This window comes from Scyliorhinus torazame, chromosome 16 (assembly GCF_047496885.1).
Source record: "Scyliorhinus torazame isolate Kashiwa2021f chromosome 16, sScyTor2.1, whole genome shotgun sequence".
NCBI lineage: Eukaryota > Metazoa > Chordata > Chondrichthyes > Carcharhiniformes > Scyliorhinidae > Scyliorhinus > Scyliorhinus torazame.
The window spans coordinates 1,463,631-1,491,396 of NC_092722.1; the positions used below are offsets into that span (position 1 = coordinate 1,463,631).

Genomic DNA, 27,766 nt, shown 5'->3' on the forward strand with positions numbered 1-27,766 from the left:
CAGAGATGAGGAGGAATTTCTTCAGCCAGAGGGTGGTGAATCTGTGGAACTCTTTGCCACAGAAGGCTGTGGAGGCCCAATTCACTGAGTGTCTTTAAGACAGAGAAAATGAAATGAAATGAAAATCGCTTATTGTCACAAGTAGGCTTCAAATGAAGTTACTGTGAAAAGCCCCTAGTCGCCACATTCCGGCGCCTGTTCGGGGAGGCTGGTACGGGAATTGAAGTGAGCTGCTGGCCTGCCTTGGTCTGCTTCAAAGCCAGCGATTTAGCCCTGTGCTAAACCAGCCCCTATACCAGAGATAGATAGATTCTTGATTAATAAGGGGATTAGGGGTTATGGGGAGAACGCAGGAGAATGGGGATGAGAAAATATCAGCCATGATTGAATGGCGGAGCAGACTCGATGGGCCGAGTGGCCTAATACATGGTCTTATGTCCTTTCCTAAAGGACATTAGTGAACCAGATAAATTTTTACAACAGTCCACTAGCATCCTGGTCATTACTACTAATACTGGCATTTTAAAATGTATTTAAATTTAAATGAATTCATCTGTCATACTGGATTATAATTCTGGTCTCACATTATTTAATAGTCCAGATTTCGGGACCACTCGTCCGGTATTTCACATTGTGTCAATGTTCCCTGTTTACACACACATGAAGGATGGATTGAGTATCACTTGACTGTCAGTGACGATGGCACTGTGCGGATGGATCTTGGCCATCAGGAGAAATGAGGGGGGAAATTAGAAACAAAACGATAAACACCAATAGAATCCAGAACATTTTCATTAAGTAATATCAATTAATTTCCCATTTTAAGTATAGACTAAAGTCAACAAGTAAGCATGTATATAAAATATTTAATTTCAATAGGCCCAGTTTTGAGCTGTGCTTTGAAATGTAAATGTAGTAAAAGTCATCAAAATAATTTATTCAAGAGTGTGTCTTACAAGTTTAGAGCCATTTTATTGTTAGCAAAATTAAATCAATTAGTTACATTGAGGTAATCATAAATTAAAGTATTGTACATATCATTTTATAAGGTAAACTATTAAAATAATAAAACCATCAAATGCAGATCTGCCTCTTTCGTTCTTATTTCAATAAATTCTGTTTTCTGAATCATTATATTTAAAATCTCTACAAGTTGATGCACAGGTTCAGAAGTTTGTTCTAATTATGATTATGAATAGAATTTTCAAATTATAAAAGCAATTTAAATGCCATAAGGGAATGGGACCAATTGACTTATCTCTACAAAGAGCTAGTACATGCCCGATGGGTGAATGGCCTCTGCCTGTGGTGTATCAAACTATGATTCTATGAATTCAAAGCAAACCAATTTTCTCACTCTCCCTTGCTTCGAATTAGTCCAGTCAGCTGTGCATTTTAACAGGTTAAACTGCCAGAGAGGGAGCAGAATAATGATCATTACTACATGTGAAGGATAAACAAATTGCTTTATGCCCTTTTGATGGTCTTATAATCCAATTACGAAACTTTGCCACAGCTGTATACACCCCAGGAAATCTCCCGTCGCACAGAACTTGCCCCATGAGACCACGCCATATATTCTGCCCTTGCAAATCAGCGGGCCACCAGAATCCCCCTGTGAAAGAACAATAGAATGTTGCATATGAGTTAATGGCACATAATGAATTAAATTTATCTCAAATAAACCATAGCTGCTCACTCTTTTAACAACAGAGATAATTTCCATTTCAATCAATGCCAAGTATAGTAACCACTTCTTTGTCGGCCAAAGTAATTATGCCAATACATTGATGAATCATATTTACTGCTTGCTTATTCAGAGGACTATAGATTTTGATATTTGTGTCTAGTATGATAAAAGACAGAAATGAATTATAATTTGAAAGATTAAACTCTACTTAACCCAACAAAATTACTCTTCACAGATATCTCTTTTTATCAGAGATATCTCCACATTTAGTTTCAGAATTGAATGATCGTTATTGTCGCTCAGGTAGCAGACTAGCAGCACGGTTGCACAGTGGTTAGCACTGCTGCCCCACAGCGGCAGAGACCTGGATCCAATTCTGGACTCTGGTCACTTTCTGTGTGGAGTTTGTACCTTCTCCCTGTGTCTGCGTGGGTTTCCTCCGGGTGCTCCGGTTTCCTCCCACAGTCCAAAGGTGTGCAGATTAAGTGGATCGACCATGTTGAATTGCCCCTTGGGGTGGAGTAATGGGGATGGGGGGATGCTGGGAGGGGGGGGGCAGAAAGGGTGCTCTTTCGGAAGGACGGTGAAGACTCGATGGGCCAAATGGCCTCTTTCTGAACTGTAAGGATCGACGTTTCCCTAAAATCAACACACCACGTCGTAAGATCACTTCCATTTCTAAGTTGGTTTTTCATTGAGAAATGTCAATATTGTGTTTACTGGATTTACTGAGCTATGGATGTCAATCTTTATTCAACAGCTTTTGGTACAATTATGGAAAATAAATTACTGTTTTACCCCGTCTAATGATACAGGAAAGACAAGGGGCGAAATTCTCCGTTATCGGCGGAAAGTCCGCCGATCGGCGCAAAAAACGGCGCAAATCCCACTTGCATCACGTCGGAAAAATGGGCCGATAGTCTCCGGCCCGAAATGGCTAGCAGCGACGTAACGGGATCCGCGCTTGCGCAGTGGTTCACGCCGTGCAGCGTCATACGCGCTGCACAGCGTGACGGCTCATAAGGCCGCGCAGCTCCCCCCCACCCGACCGGAACACCCAACCGCAACACCCGACTGGATGGCTGGCCGTCGCTCAGCCCCGAGGTTCGAGTCACGCGATGTGGAGGCGCTCCTGGACGCGGTGGAGCAGAGGAGGGACGCCCTGTATCCCGGGCACGGCCGCAGAGTTGCCCCACGCCACAGCCGGCGTCTGTGGAGGGAGGTGGCAGAGGCCGTCAACGCTGTGGCCCTGACACCACGGACAGGCACCCAGTGCCACAAGAAGGTGAACGACCTCGTCCGAGCAGGCAGGGTGAGCCTCCCCATATCCCCCCTCCCCATATCCCCCCTCCCCCATATCCCCCCTCCCCCATATCCCCCATATCCCCCCTCCCCCATATCCCCCCTCCCCCATATCCCCCATATCCCCCCTCCCCCATATCCCCCCTCCCCCATATCCCCCATATCCCCCCTCCCCCATATCCCCCTCCCCCATATCCCCCCTCCCCCATATCCCCCATATCCCCCCTCCCCCATATCCCCCATATCCCCCTCCCCATATCCCCCATATTCCCCCCTCCCCATATCCCCCCTCCCCATATCCCCCATATCCCCCCTCCCCCATATCCCCCCTCCCCCATATCCCCCATATCCCCCCCTCCCCCATATCCCCCATATTCCCCCCTCCCCCATATCCCCCATATCCCCCCTCCCCCATATCCCCCATATCCCCCCCTCCCCCATATCCCCCCCTCCCCATATCCCCCATATCCCCCCTCCCCCATATCCCCCCCCTCCCCCATATCCCCCATATCCCCCTCCCCCATATCCCCCATATTCCCCCCTCCCCCATATCCCCCATATCCCCCCTCCCCCATATCCCCCATATCCCCCTCCCCCATATCCCCCCCCTCCCCCATATCCCCCATATCCCCAAGTGAATCCAGCCCTAACCTTAACGTCTGCAATGCACGCGCAACCGATGACGTGCATTCATATACCTGCCTAACACTGTTGCCTTTTACCCCTGCCACCACCCCCCCCCCCCCCCAGGAGAAGCGCGCACACAACAATAGGGAGCATGTGAGGACTGGAGGAGGGCCCGCTGATGAGAGGCCACTGACCGTACACGAGGAAAGGGCCCTGGAACTGGCTGGCGGACCTGAGGACCGGGAGGTTGCTGATGCAGAAGTCGGGGCCCACCAGCAAGTGAGCCACCGACAGCCCGTCCCCATATCCCCCCTCCCCTATATCCCCCTCCCCCGTATCACCTGATCACTGCCTGATGTCTAACCATGCATGCTTCATTGTGTATCGCAGGAGCAAACGTCGAGGCACCCATCCCCGCAGAAGCACACCGCCCGCAGGATGCCCCTCGGAGACCACGGGAGACGGAGAGACCCGCACCCTCCAGCATGCGACGCCCGCAGGATGCCCCTCGCACACCACGGGAGACGGAGAGACCCGGACCCTCCAGCATGCGACGCCCGCAGGATGCCCCTCGCACACCACGGGAGACGGAGAGACCTGGAGCAACAGGGAGACGACACCCCCGTCACGTGCGGGAGCGACCACCCAGCGATGAGGGGGCAGCCACAGGCCCCCGTCACATCCGAGCCAGGACACCACTACCCAGGACACCACTACCCAGGACACCACTACCCAGGACACCACTACCCAGGACACCCCTACCGGGAAGACAAAATACCGGACAGTGACTCAGAGTGGATGGGTGGAGACGAACCCCCACCCCAAAGTTGCCATGGACTCAGAGTGGGACTCAGAGCACGACACAACGCCACTGCTGTCACCAACACCCTCCACCATCGCAGAAACACTCACCACGGTTGGGCACTTTAGTGATGAGGCGTCTGGTACACTCACTGGTGCGCACAACACAGCCGTCCCGGTACAGCAGGTGGAGGTAGGAGCAGCAGAGGGGCCGGGCGGTCGGAGGGCAGCCCCAGGCCAAGCGAACATCTGCCGCCCAGATGGATCCCGGGTTCCTGCAGTTTACCACACCCACACATAGATCCGATGCAACCACCGACACGGAGACGAGCGAAGAGGGTGACGGGCGGCTTGCGGCGGCTGCGGTCGCAGGTGGAGGAGTCCACCCGCGTCCAGGAGCTGGGAGTGGTCCCGGTCATGCGTGCCACCCAGGCTGACACCGCACGGGTGGCGTCCGCGGTGGAGGCAATGGTTGCGACGGTGTCAGACATGGGGAACGGTTTGCGAGGCCTGGGGCCTTCCGTTCAGGCGGCGTCTGTGGCCCAGGAAATGGCTGCCCTCTCACAGGAGGCCATGAGCCAGGGCCAGATGGCAGAGGCGCTCAACGCCATAGCCCAGTCTCTGCAGGCCATGGCCCAGTCTCAGCAGGCCATGGCCCAGTCTCTGCAGGCCATGGCTGTGGTGTTGGGTGCTCTGGTGCACAGATGAGCCAACACAGTTGTATGTGGTACAACTCTATTTTATTATAACTCTTATAATACAGTTCGTTCTGGATACTCTGCACGTGCTGTCCTCCCTGAGTGTCCCCGGCTATGGCTGTGTCCTGGTTCTCCCCTGCCGCTCTTTCTGACCACCAGGGGTTGTGTCTGTGCTTTTATATCTTTTTGTCATTGGTTGTGGTGTTGTGTGTTCTGATTTGTCTGTTGGTGTGTCTATCATGATGTGTGTGTTTGAATATCATGACATCCCCCTTTTTTACAAAGACAAGTGCCTACGTGGTTATAAATACAATTGTGTCGTGAGTGCATCTAAGAGTGTGCGTTTGTGTTGTGTACAGCGTGTGTTTATGACGTAACTATTTACATGGGGCGATGTCGGGTGCGTCACACTAACAAGGTTGTACCATAACAAAACTTGGATGCGAGAGAAAAAAAAAACTTGAACATTGGTCCGGTCAGACGATATCTGGAACAATAAACAACAACAGGTTATAATACAGAAGTGTTTGACTTTTTGAACGTATTAACAGCGTTATAAGTCCAGTCTAGTGGGTGACCGCCTCAAGAATGGGCTGGTCCTCAAGCCGGTTCAGCTGTGGAGATTTGGGGTCACACTGGTTCACCTTGGACTGTTGGAGGTGATGCTGTTGCCGAAGTCTCTACTTTACCATTTGTTGTACTTCCTGCAGTGCTTGGTCTTTTTCATTCTTGCAAATATGACATTCAACATTTTTGTTAGTGGTGCCCTGGCTGTGGTTTGGTTCCGGTGGCGATGGAAGGGCATGATCCGTGGCATCTCCACGAAGTCATCCTTGGGAACCAGTGGAGGATCCGGCGTGTGCGTACGGTGCAGTTGCGAGCGTGGAAGGCGGCACAGAGCCCGCTGATTGCGCCTACGCACCAATCCATCCGCCCTGCATGCCAGGAACAAGGTGGAGTCTGTTTTCTTTTATGTTTGTGGTGGACGGCATCTTGTAGCCGATGGGTCGTTGCATTGAAGTAGCACCATCACTAATATCATGCAAGGCGATGACTGTGCCAGATGTGGAAGTTGGCCAAGACCGTGTACGCTGGTTCCGGCCACCTGCTGTGCGGAAGGGCGACTCCGCAGAGAAACGTCGAAGCATGTCGCCTTGGATAGAGAATTGTTGCTCGCATCAACATCTGGCGATGGCGCGAGTTGGTGTGTCATCTTGGACCGCCGGTGCTGGTTGCCACTGCCGACCCAGTGGGACTGCCACGCGATCCATTCCCTGTCGCCGTGGCATCTGCCGTCACCCTGAGCGTGCCATCACCGAGGCCGCGACACCGCCCGTCCGGAGCAAGGTCTGGCGTGCGCAGATCAGAGTCGGCGCTTGGCTGCTCCCCATCTGGAGTCCGGTCTGCCTTCCGTCGATGCCCCCCATCCGGAGTCCCAACAGGTTCACTGGAGGCAGCCGAGATTCCCTCGAATCCTTTGGTTATTCAGCTCGAGCCATTGAGGGTGGAAGCGGTGCGCCGCCACCGCAGTCGTCAGTGGTCCCACCGTGATCGTTGAGTGCCTTGGTACGCACTAGGCGAGGTCTGTCACCTTGCACCTTTTGCATGGGAAGTGGGATGCTGTCGTCACTCGTCTCACATCCCGTGGATAGATCGTCATTAGCAGCTTGCTGTTCACTAGGGTTGGGTAAATTGTCAGAGTTTTCATCTGTGATGCACACCATGTCGGTGGACTGTCATTGTCTTGCCATTGTCCTTCATTTGGGCTTTTCTTCTTTGGAACTTTAAATCTTCCCCAGACATTGCAGAACCTTGTTTATTACCCCCAAATTCTCCCATATGTATGGTCTCGAATATAGTATCCACTGTTTCTATCGACATTGTACCATTTTCCAAAGAACATTCCGTTTCACTTTTCTTCTCAGGTACCTCATATGTAACTTTGTTTGATGTACATGCCTTCATGGTCTCTGGGTCTGATTTTGCTGGGACTGGCATGGTTACAGTCTCTTTTTTACTGTTCTCAATTGCCCACATCATACTCCCCATACATAACTGCTTGAGCACTGGGGTTAGTGTGGTACAATGGATAATCGGTTCGACCTTATCTGCATCTTCATCATTAGTGGAAAGCACACTTGGTTCACTTGAAACTGCTGTGGGTGTTAAATTCGTTATCTGGCTACTCGATGTCGGTGTCCTCAGGATTCTTGCTCCAATGTTCTGCTCAATAATTCAGTGGAGTGTGTATAGGTTCAATGCAGTTAATGTTCCCTTCCAGGTTTGAAGAGTCATTACTGACTAACTGCTGGTCTCCGAAGTTGGGATTTTGCGGCATTGTGTTGAAGGGAGACATTTGTCCCTGCCGTGGATATGAGTCAGGTTGTGTTATTTCCATCACCTGAGGATCAATGTCTTGTCCATTTTTTCGATCCGTACTAAAACACTGGCAATTCTCAGTCTGCTCCTTGCAAGTTAAACATACAATTAATTTCGTTAGGAAATCCTCAGCATCCTTCTGTGGCCGTGCTGCATTATTAATCTCTGTTCGGCTACAATGATCCTGAAGGTCAGCGCATAAACCTTTTTTCTTCGGCTTGGACGAGGCGATTCCTTTGGCTTGTCTTCAGTTGGGCTTGAACAGTCTTCAGCGCTGTGCCCTTTATTGTAGCATGAGAGACCGTCATGGTCATGCTGCTGTGTAGTGGAGCATGGTAGGCTGTCATAGCCTTCCTGCTGTTCACGGAGCATGGCAGACCTGCATCGTCTGCCGCTGGTTGGTCAGGAGAGGTTGCTAGACCCTCATGGTCTTGTTCCTGCAAGGACTGCGCTCTGGAGTCCTGCGTTCCTTCCATCGTGGAGTCGTCCACGAGCTCTCTGTGGAGGCTTGTGACACTGGAGTCACTTCTTGTTCGTGCAAGGACTGCGCTCTGGAGTCTTGCGCCGCCTCCACCGTGGAGGCTGTCCACGAGCTTGCCGTGGAAGCTTGTGACACTGGAGTCACTTCTGGTTCATGCGAGGACTGCACTCTGGAGTCTTGCATGTCTTCTTTCATAGAGTCGGGAACGTTGAGCGGGACGTGGACCACGCTCTGTGTGGCAGCAGGGCACCCTCGTGTGCTTGCACCGCTCCCCGTCTGGTAATGTCAGGCCGCAGCATCATCCGTACTGATAAGTTGGAACGTCATATCTGCTGGGTTGAAGATCCTCAAATCCGAAAAATGAATCCGCATCTGCGTCGGATTCAGTATGGGGGCCGCCAATGTGCACCACGAAACGTTCGTCCGAGTCATAGTCATATAGGACCACGGAGCTATCATTGGGCTCGCGAGGTCCGGAAACACTGTAAAAATCGTCATCGAAGTATTCAAGGTCGGAATCATCGGCTTGTGCGTAGGTAACTGCTTGTCGGAGGTTCTTCGGAGGTAAAATTCATCTCCTGGGTCAATTTGCGGCACTGCGCTGTCATTCCAGGTGAGGGAAGGTTGTTTTACAGCTTTAACAGATTTTTGTTTTTTTGATTGGGACGTTTCCCTTTTAAATTGGATTTGGGACGTTTCCCTTTTAAATTGGTGCAGTCTGGGGCCTCTGACATCCTGACGCTCGGTATGTAGCACGTAGGAAGCGACTGCGCATGCTCAAATCGCTGTTCCTTTACCGATGGCCGTTTTCTTAACTGCGGATGTGCACCATATTGCGCATGCGCAAACGAAACTTCCGGTTCTGCGCACTTCTCGCGCAACTGTGCTAGCGTTATACCTTTAGCAAGATGGCCGTCGACCTCGACCCAGCCTTTCTCAGGCCCGGGATTTCGGCCTCTGGGAATTCGGGCTCCGGGATCCCAGCCACGAGGTGAGTACTGCAGCTTGTCTTACCTTTAAGTCCCCATTGGATTGCGTATTCTTCACAGTACTTGGCGAATTTGCCCATGACTGCCTGGTAATCGTACCTTTGCTGCCTCCTGAAGAACCTGAACCTTCTGAACATTGCTCTTGCCCTTGCTCCGGCGACGATGAGGAGAAATTCAATTTTTTCCTTGTCATCCAGGTCTTGGAGTTGAGCTGCCGCCAGGAACAACTCGAACATTTGCCGGAATCGCCGCCAGTTTTCGTGGAGGTCGCCGTGGCACTGGAGCGCCTGCGGAACCGGGAGCTCGTACATCATGCCTGGGCACTGCTGGTTGTCTCTGTACACTGGATGTATGCCGGCAGGTATCGATCCACTCCTGTACCATGTGGTGTTGGGTGCTCTGGTGCACAGATGAGCCAACACAGTTGTATGTGGTACAACTCTATTTTATTATAACTCTTATAATACAGTTCGTTCTGGATACTCTGCACGTGCTGTCTCCCTGAGTGTCCCCGGCTATAGCTGTGTCCTGGTTCTCCCCTGCCGCTCTTTCTGACCACCAGGGGTTGTGTCTGTGCTTTTATATCTTTTTGTCATTGGTTGTGGTGTTGTGTGTTCTGATTTGTCTGTTGGTGTGTCTATCATGATGTGTGTGTTTGAATATCATGACAGTCTCAGCAGGCCATCGCTGAGGGCATCGGCGCCAGTGGCCATGTGCGAGCCGGCGTCGCACTGTCACAGACAGGGTTGGCCAACATCCTGGGCTCCATGGCTGCAAACCTGCAGACCCCTGTCGATACCAGCACGGGCCTCCAGGACTGGCAGCGCCAGATGTCGGGGGGGGCGTCGGATGGCCAGTCCGTTCGCATCGCCCACCCATGTAGAGGCCTGGGGGCCATCGGGCACCCCGAGGGAGGAGGAGGTGGTGTGGTCCGTCCCGGCTCCCTCTGTAGGGGAGGTCCCGGTACACCGCGACACCTCGGACTCCCCCCCTTCCGTCCCAGGTGCATCGGGTGGGCAACGGGCAGGACAGGCTGGCAGCTCGCAATCTCAGTCGCCCGGGCCGCAGCCTGGCCCATCTAGGCCAGGACGCCACAGGAAACGGCCGCCAAAGGGATCCAGTGTCAGAGGGCAGGAATCACAGGAGTCCACCTCCAGTTCTGCTGTACCGTCTGGGGAACCACGTAGACGTAGTCAAAGGGCCCGTAAGGCCAAACAATTAGACACTGAGTTAGTTGGCACGGGTGCAGGGCACAGATGAGTTTTAGGGGCTAGGGCACGTGCATGAACTCCTTTTGGTTATTAAGTCAATGTTACACCTACCGAAGCTGCCTTTGTGCTCTGTCCAAAGTGTGCGGGCGTGTCATGTACGTTGAGCGCAAGTGTGTGTGTGAGGGTGGTCTTACCTCAGCCCCAGGTGAGTCTGCCCCCTTCCCCCTGGGCCGCCATCAACATCCCCCGGGCAGAGGACGGGACCGTGCGCTGCAGTGTCACAGCCGCATGCAGGGATGGTCCGGGTGATGGTGGTACTGTGGCCATGGGTCAGACATAGTCCAACGATGTAGAGCAGGAGCTCATCGCAGGGCGGGTTGTCATCATCCTCCATGGCCTGCGATAGACACGCGTCCACCCGCAACTGTGTGAGCCCGGCCCGTTGTGCCGCAGGTGGATCGGCAATGGGGGGGGGGGGGTGGTGTGCATGCGGGTGGGGTGGGTGGGGTTGGGAGGGGGGTGAGGGTGCTGGGTGGGTGGATGGGTGGGGGGTGTGGGTGGTCGGCTGTTGCCATGGTGTGCGGTCTGTGGCCATACTACCCCGATTCCCACGCCCATCTAGTCAGTGAAGCCGGGCGGCTATCAGTCTGTCCCGTGCCCGCTGGGCCAGCCGGTAACGGTGGACAGCCACCCGCCTGTGTCTACCCCGTCTGCCCTGACCATTGCCCCCCATCCCCCTCATCTGGGGAGGACTGTTGCCTCTTCCTGCTGCTCCTCCACTCCGCCCTCCTCTGCCTGCGGCACATCGCCCCTCTGCTGGGCTATGTTGTGCAGGACGCAGCACACCACAATGATGCGGCCGACCCTATCTGACCGATACTGGAGGGCGCCCCCAGAGAGGTCCAGGCACCTGAAACGCATCTTCAGCACGCCAAAGCACCTCTCTATCACTCCCCTTGTCGCTACATGGGCATCATTGTAGCGGTTCTCCGCCTCATTGCGATGGCCTCCGTATAGGCGTCATCAGCCACGATCGCAATGGGTAGCCCCTGTCGCCCAGCAACCAGCCCCTCAGCCGGGGATGGCGTCCCTCGTACATGCCGGGATGGATGACTGCGACAACACGAATGAGTCGTGTACACTGCCTGGGTGACGGGCGCAGACGTGCAGGATCATCATGAGGTGGTCGCAGACCACCTGTACGTTGATCGAATAGGTCCCCTTCCTATTGGTGGACACGGCCCTGTTATCTGCAGGTGGCCGCACGGCGACGTGCATCCCATCGATCGCGCCCTGGACCATGGGGAACCCGGCAACGGCAGAGAAGCCCACGGCCCGGGCATCTTGGCTGGCCCGGTCCACGGGGGAAGCGGATGTAGCGGAGCGCCATGGCATAAAGGGCATCTGTCACTGCCCGGATGCACCGATGCACCGATGTCTGCGATATGCCGGACAGGTCCCCACTCGGTGCCTGGAATGACCCCGTTGCATAAAAGTTCAGGGCCACCGTAACCTTGACGGACACGGGGAGAGGGTGTCCCCCGCCAGTGCCACGCGGTGACAGGTGTGCCAGCAGGTGGCAGATGTGTGCCACGGTTTCCCGGCTCATCCGGAGTCTCCTCCTGCATTCCCGGTCCGTGAGGTCCTGGTATGACTGCCGGGGCCTGTACACACGGGGTGCCCTCGGGTGCCTCGTTGCCGTGGGGCCGCGACGTCCTCCTCCCCCTCCTCATCCTGTCGGTCAGGTGTCCCTCCAGCCTGGGCGGCCGCCTGCCCCTCTGCGGCAGCCTGCGACGCCTCTCTGGCACGCTCCTCCTCCTCCTCCTCCTCCTCCTCATCCAGGGCAACATAGACATGAGCGGCTGCCACCATGGCGGCCAACATCGCTGGATGATCTGAAAACATGACGGCCTGGTGGGCGGGAGGGGAACGACGACATGTCATCATTGCCCATATCCCCTCCTCCCCCCAGCCAGGTGGCATGGACCGCATGGGTCCAACTGTTGGAGGCTGGCACCTATCCAGTGGACCAACTCATTTGCCCTCCCATCACCCTCCTCGGCACGGACCCCCTCCCCAACCTCCACCCCGCACGGACCCCCCCCAACCCCCAACCTCCCCCCAGCACGGACCCCCCCCAACCTCCCACCCCGGCACGGACCCCCCCCCCCCAACCCCCAACCTCCACCCCAGCACGGACCCCCTCCCCAACCTCCACCCCGGCAACGGACCCCCCCCAACCCCCAACCTCCACCCCAGCACGGACCCCCTCCCCAACCTCCACCCCAGCACGGACCCCCTCCCCAACCTCCACCCCAGCACGGACCCCCCCCAACCCCCAACCTCCACCCAGCACGGACCCCCTCCCCAACCTCCACCCCGGCACGGACCCCCCCCCAACCCCAACCTCCACCCCAGCACGGACCCCCTCCCCAACCTCCACCCCAGCACGGACCCCTTCCCCAACCTCCACCTCAGCACAGGACCCCCCCCAACCCCCAACCCCACCCCGGCACGGACCCCCTCCCCAACCTCCACCCCAGCACGGACCCCCCCCAATCCCCAACCTCCACCCCGGCACGGACCCCCCCCAACCTCCACCCCGGCACGGACCCAACCCCCAACCTCCACCCCAGCACGGACCCCCCCAACCCCCAACCTCCACCCCGGCACGGACCCCCCCCCCCCAACCTCCACCCCGGCACGGACCCCCTCCCGGCACTCCCCCGGAGCCCAGCCTACTCTAACCACCCCCCCCCCCCCGCCGCACACACACACACACACACACAAGCCGAGACACACCTCTCCTCACGCAATCAGTCTGCGGCCACGCCATTTCCTGCCCAGAGCCAACCCCCCAGGCCGTCACTCACCTCCTCGCTGGTCGGCGTGAGCCTGGAGCACCGGGTCACGCCGATGAAAAGGAGGTTTGATTCACGTCGACGTGAACGGTCATCACGTCGACGGGACTTCGGCCCATCCGGGAGGGAGTATATCGGCAGGCCGAAAATCGGCTGCCTTGCGCAGACCCGTGACATTCTCTGCGGCAGCGGCGCCATTAACGCCCCGCCGACTTTTCTCCCTTCGGAGACTTCGGCGGGGGCGGGGGCGGGATTCACGGCGGCCAACGGCCATTCTCCGACCCGGCGGGGGGTCGGAGAATGACGCCCATGATTGTAAAATATGCATTTTCATTGGCTGAAATCCAAGGCTGTTTATTAACCAATCAAAAGCCATGGATGTAATGGCTTCAGTGATTGCAGTGGGATGCCACATTCCACTCTTGTTATTTGCCCTTCCATTGGCCCGACATTGTTATAAATCTTCACCAAGAGGTAGTGAGTAAATGATGATCGCTCCAGAACCTGACCAAACCTCAGCCAGTACCTGCATCCATAGCATTTTCACAGTTAAAATTCCTAATCAAATATTCAAAAGGGTTTTAAAATCCTTCATTAACTTTATTCAGGTACATAACTAATTCAGGTCCCCGGTTGAGGCAGTGAAACTGGGCCACACAGACGAGGAAGCTTTTGTGCACGACATGACTGCTCCTCAGTCAGCTGCAATCCCCCTTTTTGTGAATGACATTCCCATAGTTTTCCAATCATAATATTTCCAAGACCACGTTGGCAAATGTGAGTCACTTTGCTGTCAGTCCAATCCCAGGAATTTCAGGTATCGACGCTCTCTTCCACTTTCCCATAGCCAGACCCTACACTTGGCACACAGCAGAAACTTTCATCTCGTCAATCTGGGCTGGATTCAAATCCATGTGCCACTGCTAAAAGAATATTGTTCTGACTCACTGCAGATCACCCAACTCTCTCTGAATACCGATACTAATTTATAAAGTATGCTGCGATAAAGTCTGTGCATTGATTACAGTTTGTGATAGAAAGTACTGGCCGTCGACATCTGAATCTTTACTAATGCCTTTATGATGAGTGAATGTATCTATCAATACCTGACATGAATCCTTTCCTCCTGTAGTGAATCCAGCACAGATCATGTTGGTGGTGATGTTTCCATTGTAAGACTCCGTGTGATTACACAGTGAAGGAGACACAATGGGCACTTTAACTGCCCTCAACATCCTTGGCATGAACCTTCCATTCGCACTGACAAAACCCCAGCCAGACACTCGGCACAATGTGTCTGCATCTAATGATGATTTTGGCGAGGCAATGCTACAATTCCAACAAAATAATTCAGACTTGCAGGTCTTGAAAGCTGTTTTAGAGACACAAGACATTCTTGGTCAGTAAACAAATGTTTTAGTTGTAAACTGTTACACACTCTAATCTATCTATTTAAAGGAGATGGAACTTTAAACATTTTACATTTGGGAAATGATTAGCTTGCATCAGAACTAGTGAAAAGTCACCAAATTCAAACGTTAACTCTCCACAGATGCTGCCAGCCCTGCTGAGTATTTCCAGAATCATCTGTTTTATTTCAGGTTTCCAGTATCTCCAGTGTTTTACGCGATAGCCCATGACACCGGGCTGATAAAATCACTGGGGCTGGATTCCCTCCCTCGCAATGCACAAAACGTGAATCGCGATCAGGCGGAGAATCGGGGGCAAGACACTCCAATAATGGGGCTACCTCCCCACTCCAGCGTCAAACACGAGCGAATCACTCTAGACTTTCCTGAAGAAAGTCCCAAGTGATTCTCCTACCTGCAGGGCCCGGGAGTGCTCCTCGCAGATCCGGCTGCCGATTCGGGGCCCTGCACTTCTGGTCAGGGGGTGCACACATGCGCACAAAGGGGGCATCGGCCGCCCGCGCGACATGGCGGAGTCACACCGCGGACCGGCACCAAAAAGATAGGCCACCCCGAGATTGTGCGTGCCCGCGGATCGGTGGCCCCCGATCCTGGCCGTCTGTGAGAACCCTCCCCTGATGCAGGATAGCACCCCCCCCCCCCCCACCAGGGCACCCGCGGACTCAGTCCACAGCCGCCACGCTGAGTTCCCGATGGGTGGGACCATGAGAAACACACGCCGTCAGGAACTCGGCCAGTTACATTTGGAGAATCCGTCGTCTGTCAATGGCCCCCTTCCTGCGCTGCGTAGACCACACGCACACGATTCACGCGATTCTCCGGTCACGGAAGGGGTGTCGCACCGGATTCCGGCATCAACGCCCATTCTCCGCCCCCGCGCCGATCTCGATTTCGATGTGGAGGCTCGGGGAATCCCGTCCCGGGTGTCTGGCGAAAATCCAGTTTCACACCTGGTGGTGATTCAGGCGCCAAGTTCCAGTCCCTCCCTGGTGGCAAAAACAAGGACTGCGCCCCACGCTGGCGGGGCATGGGTACTGCCAGCTGGCACTTTCTGTGTGCATGCAGTCGGGCCAGGGGTGCCCTGTGTGGGTGGTGATGAGTTGCGGGATGGGGGAGGTGGCTGGGACCTTCCCATAGTGCGTTCGAGTTGGGGTGGAGATCGGGAATCGTTATGGGAGCCTTGGAGATCAGGACGGCATTTTTAAATGGAACTCCCAACTGTACAAAACGGAGCTACACACAGCCTGAGCCGTGCGTCCACTATCCAGGCCCCTTGTACAACGGGAGTGGCGTTGAATGTGTTTCTCAGTACTGCAAACGCGGGGAAACACGCGGCTAAACTCACTCGCTCGGGGACTTTGTTCCCATTTGGGAGAATTGTGCCCTTAAGTTCCCTGGGACAGCCCGGGGGTTTCCCGACAGGTCTGCCCCACAATGGGACACCCCATTAACCAGCCAGCGAAACGGAGAAGCCTGACGGCGTGCTGAACCAGAAATCTAGTGCAGCGGGACGGAGAATCCTGTCCCAATGGCTCCTTCATCTCAACTCTCTCTCCAAATAATGGGAATATGTCAAACTCTCGGGCATGATAAAGATGTCCAGTCTCTTCATGTGTCCTGCATTAGTTGGATATTTTAATGTTAGTGTGGGGAGACGCGCTTCCTTTAGCAAACCAGGCAGGTTGTAAAGTGACACAAATATCAGGGGCGGGATTCAATGTCGGCTGGCTTGAGAATCGGGAAATGAGATTTGGCGGAGAATCGTTTTTGACACCAAAATTGTTTCGGGTGGCAAATCGCAATTCTCCGTCGCCTCGACATCGGCGTCGATGCGTTCCACTCCGCACGTACAGGAAACGCTGTTGGCATGTTCTTAGTGGGCCTGACCCGGTATTCTCCAGGGCCTTCGCCATTCTCCGCCTCGAATGGGGGAAATTCCCTATTAAAAATTGAGAACCCGGTGCCATGGCTGATGGGGGCGAGAGAGGAGGAGGTTGGACCCGGAGAGGTGTGACTGTGGACTGCCGGATCGGACACTGGCCGGTCTGGCTGGGGGGTGGCCAGCCAGGGCCGGGAGGTGATGGGGTGGCCAGCCATGGGGCCGGGTGACCCCCAGCCAATGGGACTGGGGCATTGTCCTGGCACGGACTGCCCTTAGTGTTGGGTGGGGTTATTGGGTTATGGGGATAGGGTGGAGGTAGGGCTCTTTCCAAGAGCCAGTGCAGACTCGATGGGCCGAATGGCCTCCTTCTGCACTGTAGATTCTATGATTACCACGGCCTGTGAGGTAGCCATCGTGCTGCGCACCCCACTGACCACCCACTGTGGCCCCTGGTTCTGCAGAGTAACACCGGCATATAGATGGTCCTACCCACACACCCCAGCCCCAACCTTCCACCCTATCACCCCCGAACCCCTGCACCGCACCCTCCACCAATCCACCACCCAACCGGCCGCCACCCAATGGGGCCATGGGTGCGGAGATGGGAGGGGGGAGGATATGCAGGGGCAGGGTCCGCAATGCCAATTGGGGCCACCGTGTAGCCCGTTGGACCTGGTTGGGCACGGGGGGTACACACCATGCTAACATATCAGCCTTTCACCCCCTGAAAACAATGGATATTGGAATACAACCATCAATGGGGGCCTTCCTGCTGGTCGCCGCAGCCCAGGGGGATGCCCTGCGGCTGTACAAGCTGGAGATGCTCGAGGAAGAGGAAGCAGCAGCAGCGGAGCGGGCGGCAGGGGAGCGGGCGGCAGGGGAGCGGGCGGCAGGGGAGCGGGCGGCAGGGGAGCGGGCGGCAGGGGAGCGGGCAGCAGGGGAGCGGGCAGCAGCGGAGCGGGCAGCAGCAGAGCGGGCAGCAGCGGAGCGGGCAGCAGCGGAGCGGGCAGGAGGCAGCCGGTGAGGATGGAGAGCCAGCCATCCAACGGGCCGAGGAGGAGGTGCAAAGGAGGCGCCGCATGAGGCCTCGTGTATATCGGCACCGCCTGTCATTAGAGGACCTGCCGGACCGGGCATGCCGTCGGAGACTCCGGCTGAGCAGAGAGACGGTGCGACATATCTGCCAGATAATGGCACACCTGGCACCGTGGGGGTAAGGGGGAGGACACCCGCTCCCGGTGACCGTCAAGGTGAACTTCTACGTGACGGGGTCCTTCCAGGGTCGAGTGGGGACGGGTCCGCGATCTCACAGAGCTCGGTGCAAAGGTGCATCCTCGTCGTCACGGAGGCCCCGATATGCCCAGGCGCCTAAGTGCATCCATTTCATGTGGACCGAGCCCACCAGGATGCTGGTCAGCGGGGTTCGCCGCCGTCACCGGGATGCCCCGAGTCCAGGGGGTGATTAACAGGATGTATCTCCCTCTACGAGCACCCGCGGATAACAGGCCGCTCTACAAACCGAAAGGGGTTCCACTCGATGAACATGCAGCTGGTGTGTGGCCATCAGCTGTGCATCATACACGTCTGTGCCCGATACCCGGGCAGTGTGCACGACACCTTCATCCTGGCACCCAGTCTGAGGGGGCTGGCTCCTGGGTGACAGGGGTTATCCATTGCGGCCGTGCCTGATGACGCCTATCCGGAGGCCACAGACTGAGGCGGAGACCCGCTACAACAAAGCATGCAGCGGCCAGGAGTGTGATCGAGCAGTGCTCTGGCCTCCTGAAGATGCAGTTCAGGTGGCTGGACTGCTCTGGAGGGCCCCCCCAGTATAGCGCTTGGAGGACCCACTGACCATGCCCAGGGCCCTCTGCTCTGGCAATCTCCCTTCGGATTTCTCCCGCTCCCGGCAGCTGTGGGCTGCCTTCTCCTGGGGGTGGTGAAAACGGAAAACACGGCATCAGACAGTCCGGCGCATGCAGCGCAGGGGGTGGGTTGAGGGACACCCGGCCATGGCAGCCGGTATTGGTGCCAGCATGTGGTGCAGGATGGGGGTTCCGCCGTCCTCTGGATTGGGTGGGGGGGGGGTACGCGTGTGTGGGACGGGGGTTGGTACTAGGGGCACAGCATTGCCGACTCACCCTGGCCGCCCTGAGGAAGTTGTGCAGTTTTTTCCTGCACTGCTGGCCGGTCCGGGTGACGTTGCCCGTAGTGCTGACCACCTCTGCCAGCTGCGCTTAGGCACGGCAAATGGCAGCGGCTGGTAGCCTCCCCCCGCCCGGGGTACAGGGTTGCCACCCTCTCCTCCATGGCATCCAGCAGCATCTCCAGTTCCACGTCGGTGAATCTCGGCGCCGCTCTCCTTGCTGCCATCTAGTTGGCCGGGATGGTGTGTGTGGTGCGCGCCGTGTGCGCGGGGAGTGCCGTGTGCGCGGGGAGTGCCGTGTGCGCGGGGAGTGCCGTGTGGGGGGGAGTGCAGTGTGGGGGGGGAGTGCAGTGTGGGGGGGAGTGCAGTGTGGGGGGGAGTGCAGTGTGGGGGGGGAGTGCAGTGTGGGGGGGGAGTGCAGTGTGGGGGGGGAGTGCAGTGTGTGTGTGGGGAGTGCAGTGTGGGGGGAGTGCAGTGTGGGGGGGAGTGCAGTGTGGGGGGGAGTGCAGTGTGTGTGTGGGGAGTGCAGTGTGGGGGGGGAGTGCAGTGTGGGGGGGGAGTGCAGTGTGTGTGTGGGGAGTGCAGTGTGGGGGGGGGATGTGTGGGGGGGAGTGCAGTGTGGGGGGGGGAGTGCAGTGTGGGGGGGAGTGCAGTGTGGGGGGGGAGTGCAGTGTGGGGGAGAGTGCAGTGTGGGGGGGGAGTGCAGTGTGGGGGGGAGTGCCGTGTGGGGGGGAGTGCAGTGTTGGGGGGGGAGTGCAGTGTGTGCGGAGAGTGCAGTGTGGGGGGGGAGTGCAGTGTGGGGGGGGAGTGCAGTGTGTGGGGGGAGTGCAGTGTGTGTGTGGGGAGTGCAGTGTGGGGGGGGGGGTGTGGGGGGGAGTGCAGTGTGGGGGGGGGAGTGCAGTGTGTGTGTGGGGAGTGCAGTGTGGGGGGGGAGTGCAGTGTGGGGGGGGAGTGCAGTGTGTGTGTGGGGAGTGCAGTGTGGGGGGGGATGTGTGGGGGGGAGTGCAGTGTGGGGGGGGAGTGCAGTGTGGGGGGGAGTGCAGTGTGGGGGGGGAGTGCAGTGTGGGGGGGAGTGCAGTGTGGGGGGGGAGTGCAGTGTGGGGGGGAGTGCCGTGTGGGGGGGGGAGTGCAGTGTGGGGGGGGGAGTGCAGTGTGTGCGGAGAGTGCAGTGTGGGGGGGGAGTGCAGTGTGGGGGGGGAGTGCAGTGTGGGGGGGGAGTGCAGTGTGTGTGTGGGGAGTGCAGTGTGGGGGGGGGGCTGTGGGGGGGAGTGCAGTGTGGGGGGGGGAGTGCAGTGTGGGGGGGAGTGCAGTGTGGGGGGGGAGTGCAGTGTGGGGGGGAGTGCAGTGTGGGGGGGGGAGTGCAGTGTGGGGGGGAGTGCCGTGTGGGGGGGGAGTGCAGTGTGGGGGGGGGAGTGCAGTGTGGGGGGGGGAGTGCAGTGTGGGGGGGGAGTGCAGTGTGGGGGGGGAGTGCAGTGTGCGGGGAGAGCGCAGTGTGCGGGGGGGGCGCAGTGTGCGGGGGGAGCGCAGTGTGCGGGGGGAGCGCAGTGTGCGCGGGGAGGGCAGCGTGCGCGGGGAGGGCAGTGTGCGCGGGGGGAGCGCAGTGTGCGCGGGGGGAGCGCAGTGTGCGCGGGGAGCGCAGTGTGCGGGGGGAGCGCAGTGTGCGCGGGGAGGGCAGTGTGCGCGGGGGTGAGCGCAGTGTGCGGGGGGAGCGCAGTGTGCGCGGGAAGGGCAGTGTGCGCGGGGAGTGCAGTGTGTGCGGGGAGTGCAGTGTGTGTGGGGAGTGCAGTGTGTGCGGGGAGTGCAGTGTGTGCGGGGAGTGCAGTGTGTGCGGGGAGTGCAGTGTGTGCGGGGAGTGCAGTGTGTGCGGGGAGTGCAGTGTGTGGGGGGAGTGCAGTGTGTGCGGGGAGTGCAGTGTGAGCGGGGAGTGCAGTGTGTGCGGGGAGTGCAGTGTGTGCGGGGAGTGCAGTGTGTGCGGGGAGTGCAGTGTGTGCGGGGAGTGCAGTGTGTGCGGGGAGTGCAGTGTGTGCGGGGAGTGCAGTGTGTGCGGGGAGTGCAGTGTGTGCGGGGAGTGCAGTGTGTGCGGGGAGTGCAGTGTGTGCGGGGAGTGCAGTGTGTGTTGGGAGTGCAGTGTGTGCGGGGGGAGCGCAGTGTGTGCGGGGAGTGCAGTGTGAGCGGGGAGTGCAGTGTGTGCGGGGAGTGCAGTGTGTGAGGGGAGTGCAGTGTGTGCGGGGAGTGCAGTGTGTGCGGGGAGTGCAGTGTGTGCGGGGAGTGCAGTGTGTGCGGGGAGTGCAGTGTGTGTGGGGAGTGCAGTGTGTGCGGGGAGTGCAGTGTGTGGGGGGAGTGCAGTGTGTGCGGGGAGTGCAGTGTGTATGTGCGGCTGCAGCTTGTCAGTCTCCTGAGTGTCAATCACGGACCCGGCGAATCCGACACTGTTTCTCATTGGAATCAATAGTGTTCCACGGTAGCTGAATTGGTCTGGGGCGGCGCCAGTTTTGCTGTTGTAGAACTCCACAAATCCTGCGCCGGCGTTAACTCCTAGTCTGAGGAACAGAGAATCCGGCCCTTGGGCATCCACATGGCAGCTTGCCTCCAGCCTGCATATTTTTAAAACAGCTTCGTCATTCTGTTATCTGATTTCTTGGACCACCAGTCAGTGAGGTCTCATATTCACGTTGGTCAAAGAGTGACCTGGATATTAACATCATCCAGAGCTTTGGGAACAGCGCAAAGACGTGGCAGTGAGGAATTTGAGCAGCCACGATCCTATTGATTCGCAGAGCAGGCTCGATGGGCCGAATGGCCTGCTCCTGTTTCTCTGTTTCTCTTTTTGGCTGCATTAAGGGGAAAAGCTCCCACCCTCTCAAAGCTTTGCCACCTCAGGAGATAGATACTCACATTCCGAGGAGTCGCTCTGCAGAAGGAGCAATAGCTGGTTAGTAACAAATACTTTACGGATTTTTAAAACATCTTATTCAGAATAAAACTGGTGCCATATTCTTACCATGCTCATGTATATCTGGGACCTGGGATTCATGTCGCATTACATTCATCCCCCACCATCTGGCCTGCGAAATCCTACCAACTGTCCTGGCTTGAGACAATTCACACCTCTTTAACCTGGGGTTACCCCATCTCTGGATCTGTAAAGATTTAATCACCTGCTAATGCTCGCATTCCAAGCATTGTTTGGCATCTTTGAATCTGTCTATATATGTGTTTCTGGAACAGACCTCTTCATTCACCTGAGGAAGGAGCAGCGCTCCGAAAGCTAGTGACATTGAAACAAACCTGTTGGACTTTAACCTGGTGTTGTAAGACTTCGTACTGTGCTCACCCCAGTCCAACGCCGGCATCTCCACATCATATATATCTTGTATATTCTTCAAGGGAGCACTTAGATTAATGATTATTAGAGATTTATTCAAGAAGAAGACAATAAAGCCAATGGCCGGGATTCTGCATTCCGAAGCCGAGGTGCCCCGGGGGCAGCAGAAAATCATTCCTGGTCTCCTCTGGCACGTGGAGTAGGGCCCAGTGTGTGAGTCTCTCTCCTTTACCATGCTAATATATATGCATGGGTGAACTCACCACATTCCGTCAGCACCCGACATTTGGCTGGGTGAGCGCAATGCTCCCCGCAATGCAAATCCGGCCCCCTCCCCCGCAATGCAAATCCAGCCCCCTCCCCCGCAATGCAAATCCGGCCCCCTCCCCCTCCATGCAAATCCAGCCCCCCCCCCCCGCAATGCAAATCCGGCCCCCTCCCCGCAATGCAAATCCAGCCCCCTCCCCCTCCATGCAAATCCAGCCCCCTCCCCCGCAATGCAAATCCAGCCCCCTCCCCCTCCATGCAAATCCAGCCCCCTCCCCCGCAATGCAAATCCGGCCCCCTCCCCCGCAATGCAAATCCGGCCCATGCAAATCCAGCCCCCTCCCCGCAATGCAAATCCGGCCCCCTCCCCCGCAATGCAAATCCGGCCCCCTCCCCGCAATGCAAATCCGGCCCATGCAAATCCAGCCCCCTCCCCGCAATGCAAATCCGGCCCCCTCCCCTTCAATGCAAATCCGGCCCCCTCCCCTTCAATGCAAATCCGGCCCCCTCCCCCGCAAAGCAAATCCGGCCCCCTCCCCTGCAAAGCAAATCCAGCCCTCTCCCCCGCAATGCAAATCCAGCCCCTTCCCCCGCAATGCAAATCCAGCCCCCTCCCCGCAATGCAAACCCGGCCCCCTCCCCCGCAATGCAAATCCGGCCCCCTCCCCCGCAATGCAAATCCGGCCCCCTCCCCCGCAATGCAAACCCGGCCCCCTCCCCCGCAATGCAAATCCGGCCCCCTCCCCCGCAATTCAAATCCAGCCCCCTCCCCCGCAGTGCAAATCCAGCCCCCTCCCCGCAATGCAAATCCAGCCCCCTCCCCCGCCATGCAAATCCGGCCCCCTCCCCCGCAATGCAAATCTGGCCCCCTCCCCGCAATGCAAATCCAGCCCCTCCCCCGCAATGCAAATCCAGCCCCCTCACCCGCAATGCAAATCCGGCCCCCTCCCCCGCAATGCAAATCCAGCCCCCTCCCCCGCAATGCAAATCCGGCCCCCTCCCCCGCAATGCAAATCCGACCCCCTCCCCGCAATGCAAATCCGGCCTCCTCCCCCGCAATGCAAATCCAGCCCCCTCCCCCGCAAAGCAAATCCAGCCCACACCCCCCACAATGCAAATCCGGCCCCCTCCCCCGCAATGCAAATCCAGCCCCCTCCCCCGCAATGCAAATCCGGCCCCCTCCCCCGCAATGCAAATCCTGCCCCCTCCCCACCTGCTGACAAATAGGGACACCCTCCTCCCCCAGCACGGGAAGAATGTTATCCCCCCACAGCGCAGATGCATGAGAGTGATCTGATTTCCCCCCATGAACCCCTCCTTCAGATCCACCATCAGATCCCCCCCCTACGAGACTGCCCCCATCAGAATCCCAAACAGAGACCTCCATCATGTTTGCGCTTCTGGGTTGCTGTAGAGTAAAGAAGGCAAGAGTTCTGCTTCTTCACAAAACACCTTTATTTCTTTGATCCAACTTCACGCACAAATCTCCACCAACAAATAGTGGCACCTCCAACGCCTTTCTCTATCAGTGATTTCTATTGGATAATTGGCATCAAATTAGTATTTAATTGGAAGGTCTGTTACCCATTCCTAACACATAAAACCCACCTTCAGTCACCCTTGGCTGAAAGTTAAAGAGCAGTCCAGGCAGTACAGTGACAATTCGCTGCATTTTAACTTCCCTTTCTCTAACATCTTCTGTATCAGACAAAAGTGTTTAAATCAGCAGCTGTTTCAATTGTCAGAGGCTTCCTGGGAATCTAAATATACTTGAAAGGGTTTCAAATCCCTTCCAGAACTACATTGCTTTAGCCAGTGATTGACATAGCTGCTTAAGGGGCTGTTTAACACAAGGCTAAATCGCTGGCTTTGAAAGCAGACCAAGGCAGGCCAGCAGCACGGTTTGATTCCCGTAACAGCCTCCCCGAACAGGCACCGGAATGTGGTGACTAGGGGCTTTTCACAGTAACTTCATTTGAAGCCGACTTGTGACAATAAGCAATTTTCATTTCATTAAGTTTGTTTATTTATCTTTCCTTTCAGGCTTGAATGCATCTCAAGTACCCTCTATTGATACTAACCACAAGGATTATAAACATTCTTGCTATGATTGACAGCCCCAGAGCACATCAAAAGGGGGTTAAGTGCTTTCACCTCCTCTTTTTCTCAGTAGAGAATACTTCGCTCCAAGGGTAAGTGAAAACGCAGTGATTATTCACTCTACTGCCTGCACTGCTGTTTAGCTTTGGGGCAGAGGAGATTGAGGGCATGTTTGGGGAGGAAGGGCGTCTCTAAAGGGGGGGGGGGTGACTGATGGGCATCTCTGATATGGGTCTCTCTTTGAGGGTCTCTGATTGAGGGTCTCTGATTGGGGATGACTGATGGGGGGTCTGATGGGGATTTGATGGGGGGGGTTGCTGGAAGTCTGATTAGGGGGATCAGTGGGAAGGGTCGCCCTCATGCCTGCATGCTGTGCAGGGGTGGGGGATGGTGTCCCATTATTCCTGTGATGGGGGAGGGGAGGATGCTCCTACTTGTCAGTGGGAGTGGGGGCAGGGTTTGTGTATTATGTGGGAGGAGGGGGCCTTCTGATGGATTTGAGGGCACCTCAGTTATTCTCTGACCCCCTTGACCCATCTCGGGGTCCCCTGCGTCAGGGCCAGGCTGGGCACCGAAATCCACCTGGTGGATTTCCCGCTGTGGGCGTTGGAGCATCACAGCAGGTGTGGCTCCATTTTACCCTCCACACTGTCCACCCAATCAGGGCTCCGCTAAACGGAGAAGCAGCCAATATGGTTGGACTGTGTGAATGCTCCGATTTCTAATCAGTGTTGTTCAAATGTCTTTATTCATCTTCATGTTGAAAAAGAATAAAAGGGGGCAGCATGGTGGGGCAGTGGTTAGCACTGCTGCCTCACGGCGCCGAGGTCTCAGGTTCGATCCCGGCTCTGGGTCACTGTCCGTGTGGAGTTTGCACATTCTCCCCGTGTCTGCGTGGGTTTCGCCCCCACAACCCAAAGATGTGCAGGGTAGGTGGGTTGGCCACGCTAAATTGCCCCTTAATTAGAAAAAAATGAATTGGGTACTCTAAATTTATTTTTAAAAAGAATGAAAGCAGCAATTTGTCCACATAATTAAATCACATCATTAAGTCACATAAGAAAACTTAGACGCAGAAGAAATCAGATGTTCCTGGTTTTGATCATTCCTCTCTGGCTTTGGGGTAATGTCACTGACTGCCAATGTGAGAGATTTAGCTATATGGTAATAAGCTTGAATTTTAATCAACAGAACCTGGGTTAGACAGAATGTCAGTGGAAAAACTCTGAAAAGCTGCTTCATTGGAGAAAACACGTTATGTGGCTTCAGGGATTGATTACTAGTTAAGTAGGTCAACAGACGTGGATACCCATTCCTTCACTTCTGATGGTTAGTAGTGACAGTTTTGCAAACTGTTCTAAACCCTGAATGATAGTTTAGGTATGTGTTCAAATCCAGTTATCCAGTTGAATAAGGAATTTGAGGAGTCCTTCACTGGAATATTATGGCTGTAGATAAGTGAACAGTATTCGCTATCAATGTAAAACAAATTTGTTTTGTTATTTTTATGTCAGCATTTAATGTTCTAGCAGATGCAGTTACAAGTAAGACGTTCTGTCTTTGAGTGTTTCATTCTATTGCAGGAGAAACTTGGAGGCATTTTACAGAGTTTAACATTTACCAAGGTTCAATACTCGCAGATATCTAGGACCCGACATTTACCTTAATCAACATGATGTCAGAATCTTTTTTCTTTGAGTCATATTGAGGATGGGGTATGACCTTGGCTGGACGAAACAGTTGCTCAGTACCTTCGTATCGAGTTAGTGAATGTTCTCCTGCTACTATTTGCATTAACTCAGCACCACTGTAATGAAGCAGGAACACACATTTCATGGTTTTGCGCGGATTATAGCCTTCTTCATTATTGTAAATGGAATATTTGGAATTCAGAATTCCACAAACCCATAATTGCAGTGTGCAGCTGTCAAAACCCATCGCCGATGGATCAGAGACCCCCCACAGTAATGGGATCCTCCTGGCCTCTTCAGAGAGACTTGGTATTTGATCGAATGGGGCAAGACTGAATATCCACCAACAATCCGAGATCGACCTGAGGAAGAATTAAAATAAAGCTGCCCAGTGATATCACCTGAACACCTTCCTATGAGATTCACGCAGATATATTTTCAGCAGCAGATTACGTGACAATCATACATTGACAGCCGCAAGATGAACAGCAGTGGCAATAATGTTATAGCCCATTATTCCCAGTAAGTAAACTTTCAGCACTTCAGTTATTTGGTTGGACATGTTTGCTGTGAAGAAAATAAGGAGCAGTTTGGCTCCTGTGTCCATAGCAAACTTCTCTGATTTTGCTTGAGTTGATATTACACACCTTCAGTTTCAGAAGACAAAGTAACACAAAAACATTGAATAACTTATGCTTTAAAAATATTCTCAACTCAAGTTAGAAAGTAAACAGCAATCAAATCTCATGCATGACTGAAGAAAGTCATGAAGGTTGAACGTTAGTTCGCAGACACTTACCGTACGCAGATGGCAACTTTAAGAAGAGCAGTAATAGTATGTATTTGTTGGAGACATTCATTTTGCGTTTATGGAGATAGAAAGAACTCTCACCTGGACTAATACTGAGCTCACTGGCTGGGAAAGGCGAAGAAATCGTAGCCTAGCAAGTGTTCTTTTATTCAGTTACTGAGTTTCCCCGGCAGGTTCCCTTGTAACACTATATATTGTAATTAGGTTTAAATGGGAATCTGTAAAGCTTCAATCAAGCATTAACAACATGTATCAGATTTAGTTGCAATTCTCTGCTTGAGGTGAAGGTTTAAGACCTACTTTAACAAATTCAGCACATTAATGTTAGCCACAAACTACTTAATTCAGTGTATCAATGTTTAAAGTAAGCTGTTATTCTTCTAAACTTTACTAATAGAGGTGTCCACTGTTAAAAGGGTTCCTTCACTCTCCTGACAATTGCAAGTTTTCATAGTGGCTGAGTAGGTGTATCTATTGTCATGATTATCATTAATAGAACTGCATGCAGAAAAATACTTTTAACTGTAGCTGTAACAATAAACAAATCCAAATCCAAATGTATCTATTGAAGATTAAGAAATGCTTTGCTTTTGAATTATGCCCAACTAGTATTACATCAAGTTTTAACAACTTTCTTGTGATTCTAGAAAATACACATTTTTAAAAAAACAATAAAACAAAAGCAAGACAATTTAAATAAAATCCATTCATTCATGGACAAACTCCTTGACATCCTTCTGTTTGTGGTCTATGGTGAATCTCACTTTCCAACCAATGGGGGGCGGGGGGGGTCAAAATGTGCCAGAAAATGACACAACCCAAAAAAAAATCCAGCATTGAGGAATCACAGGCACTCACTCATTCATTTGTTTCCTTACTTGGACTCCAAACTCAGTTTAAGCTGTTTAGTTATCACTAAATGCAGGAAGTTATAAAGCAGCATAAAAAGGTCAAGAAAGCTCTTTTTGCAAAATGTTGACGATGCAGGAAATCAGAGCAAAGGAGGTTTGCAGCGGTATGGAAGACACTGAATTCAACTTGGGACGCAGCACAAATGAGCTGCTACTTTGAGGAG

At 54.8% G+C, this 27,766-nt stretch overlaps 1 protein-coding gene across 1 annotated transcript; it reads right to left on the reverse strand.

Annotated features, from left to right (window-relative positions):
- Positions 1 to 1,083: 1,083 nt before the first annotated feature.
- On the reverse strand, positions 1,084 to 26,749 carry LOC140392512 (trypsin). Its single transcript, XM_072477747.1, is given in 7 exon segments — positions 1,084 to 1,546; positions 1,549 to 1,615; positions 14,146 to 14,354; positions 14,357 to 14,411; positions 25,852 to 25,996; positions 26,095 to 26,242; positions 26,680 to 26,749. Coding segments are annotated over 7 exon segments (828 nt in total). The 5' UTR covers positions 26,741 to 26,749; the 3' UTR covers positions 1,084 to 1,403.
- Positions 26,750 to 27,766: the final 1,017 nt, after the last annotated feature.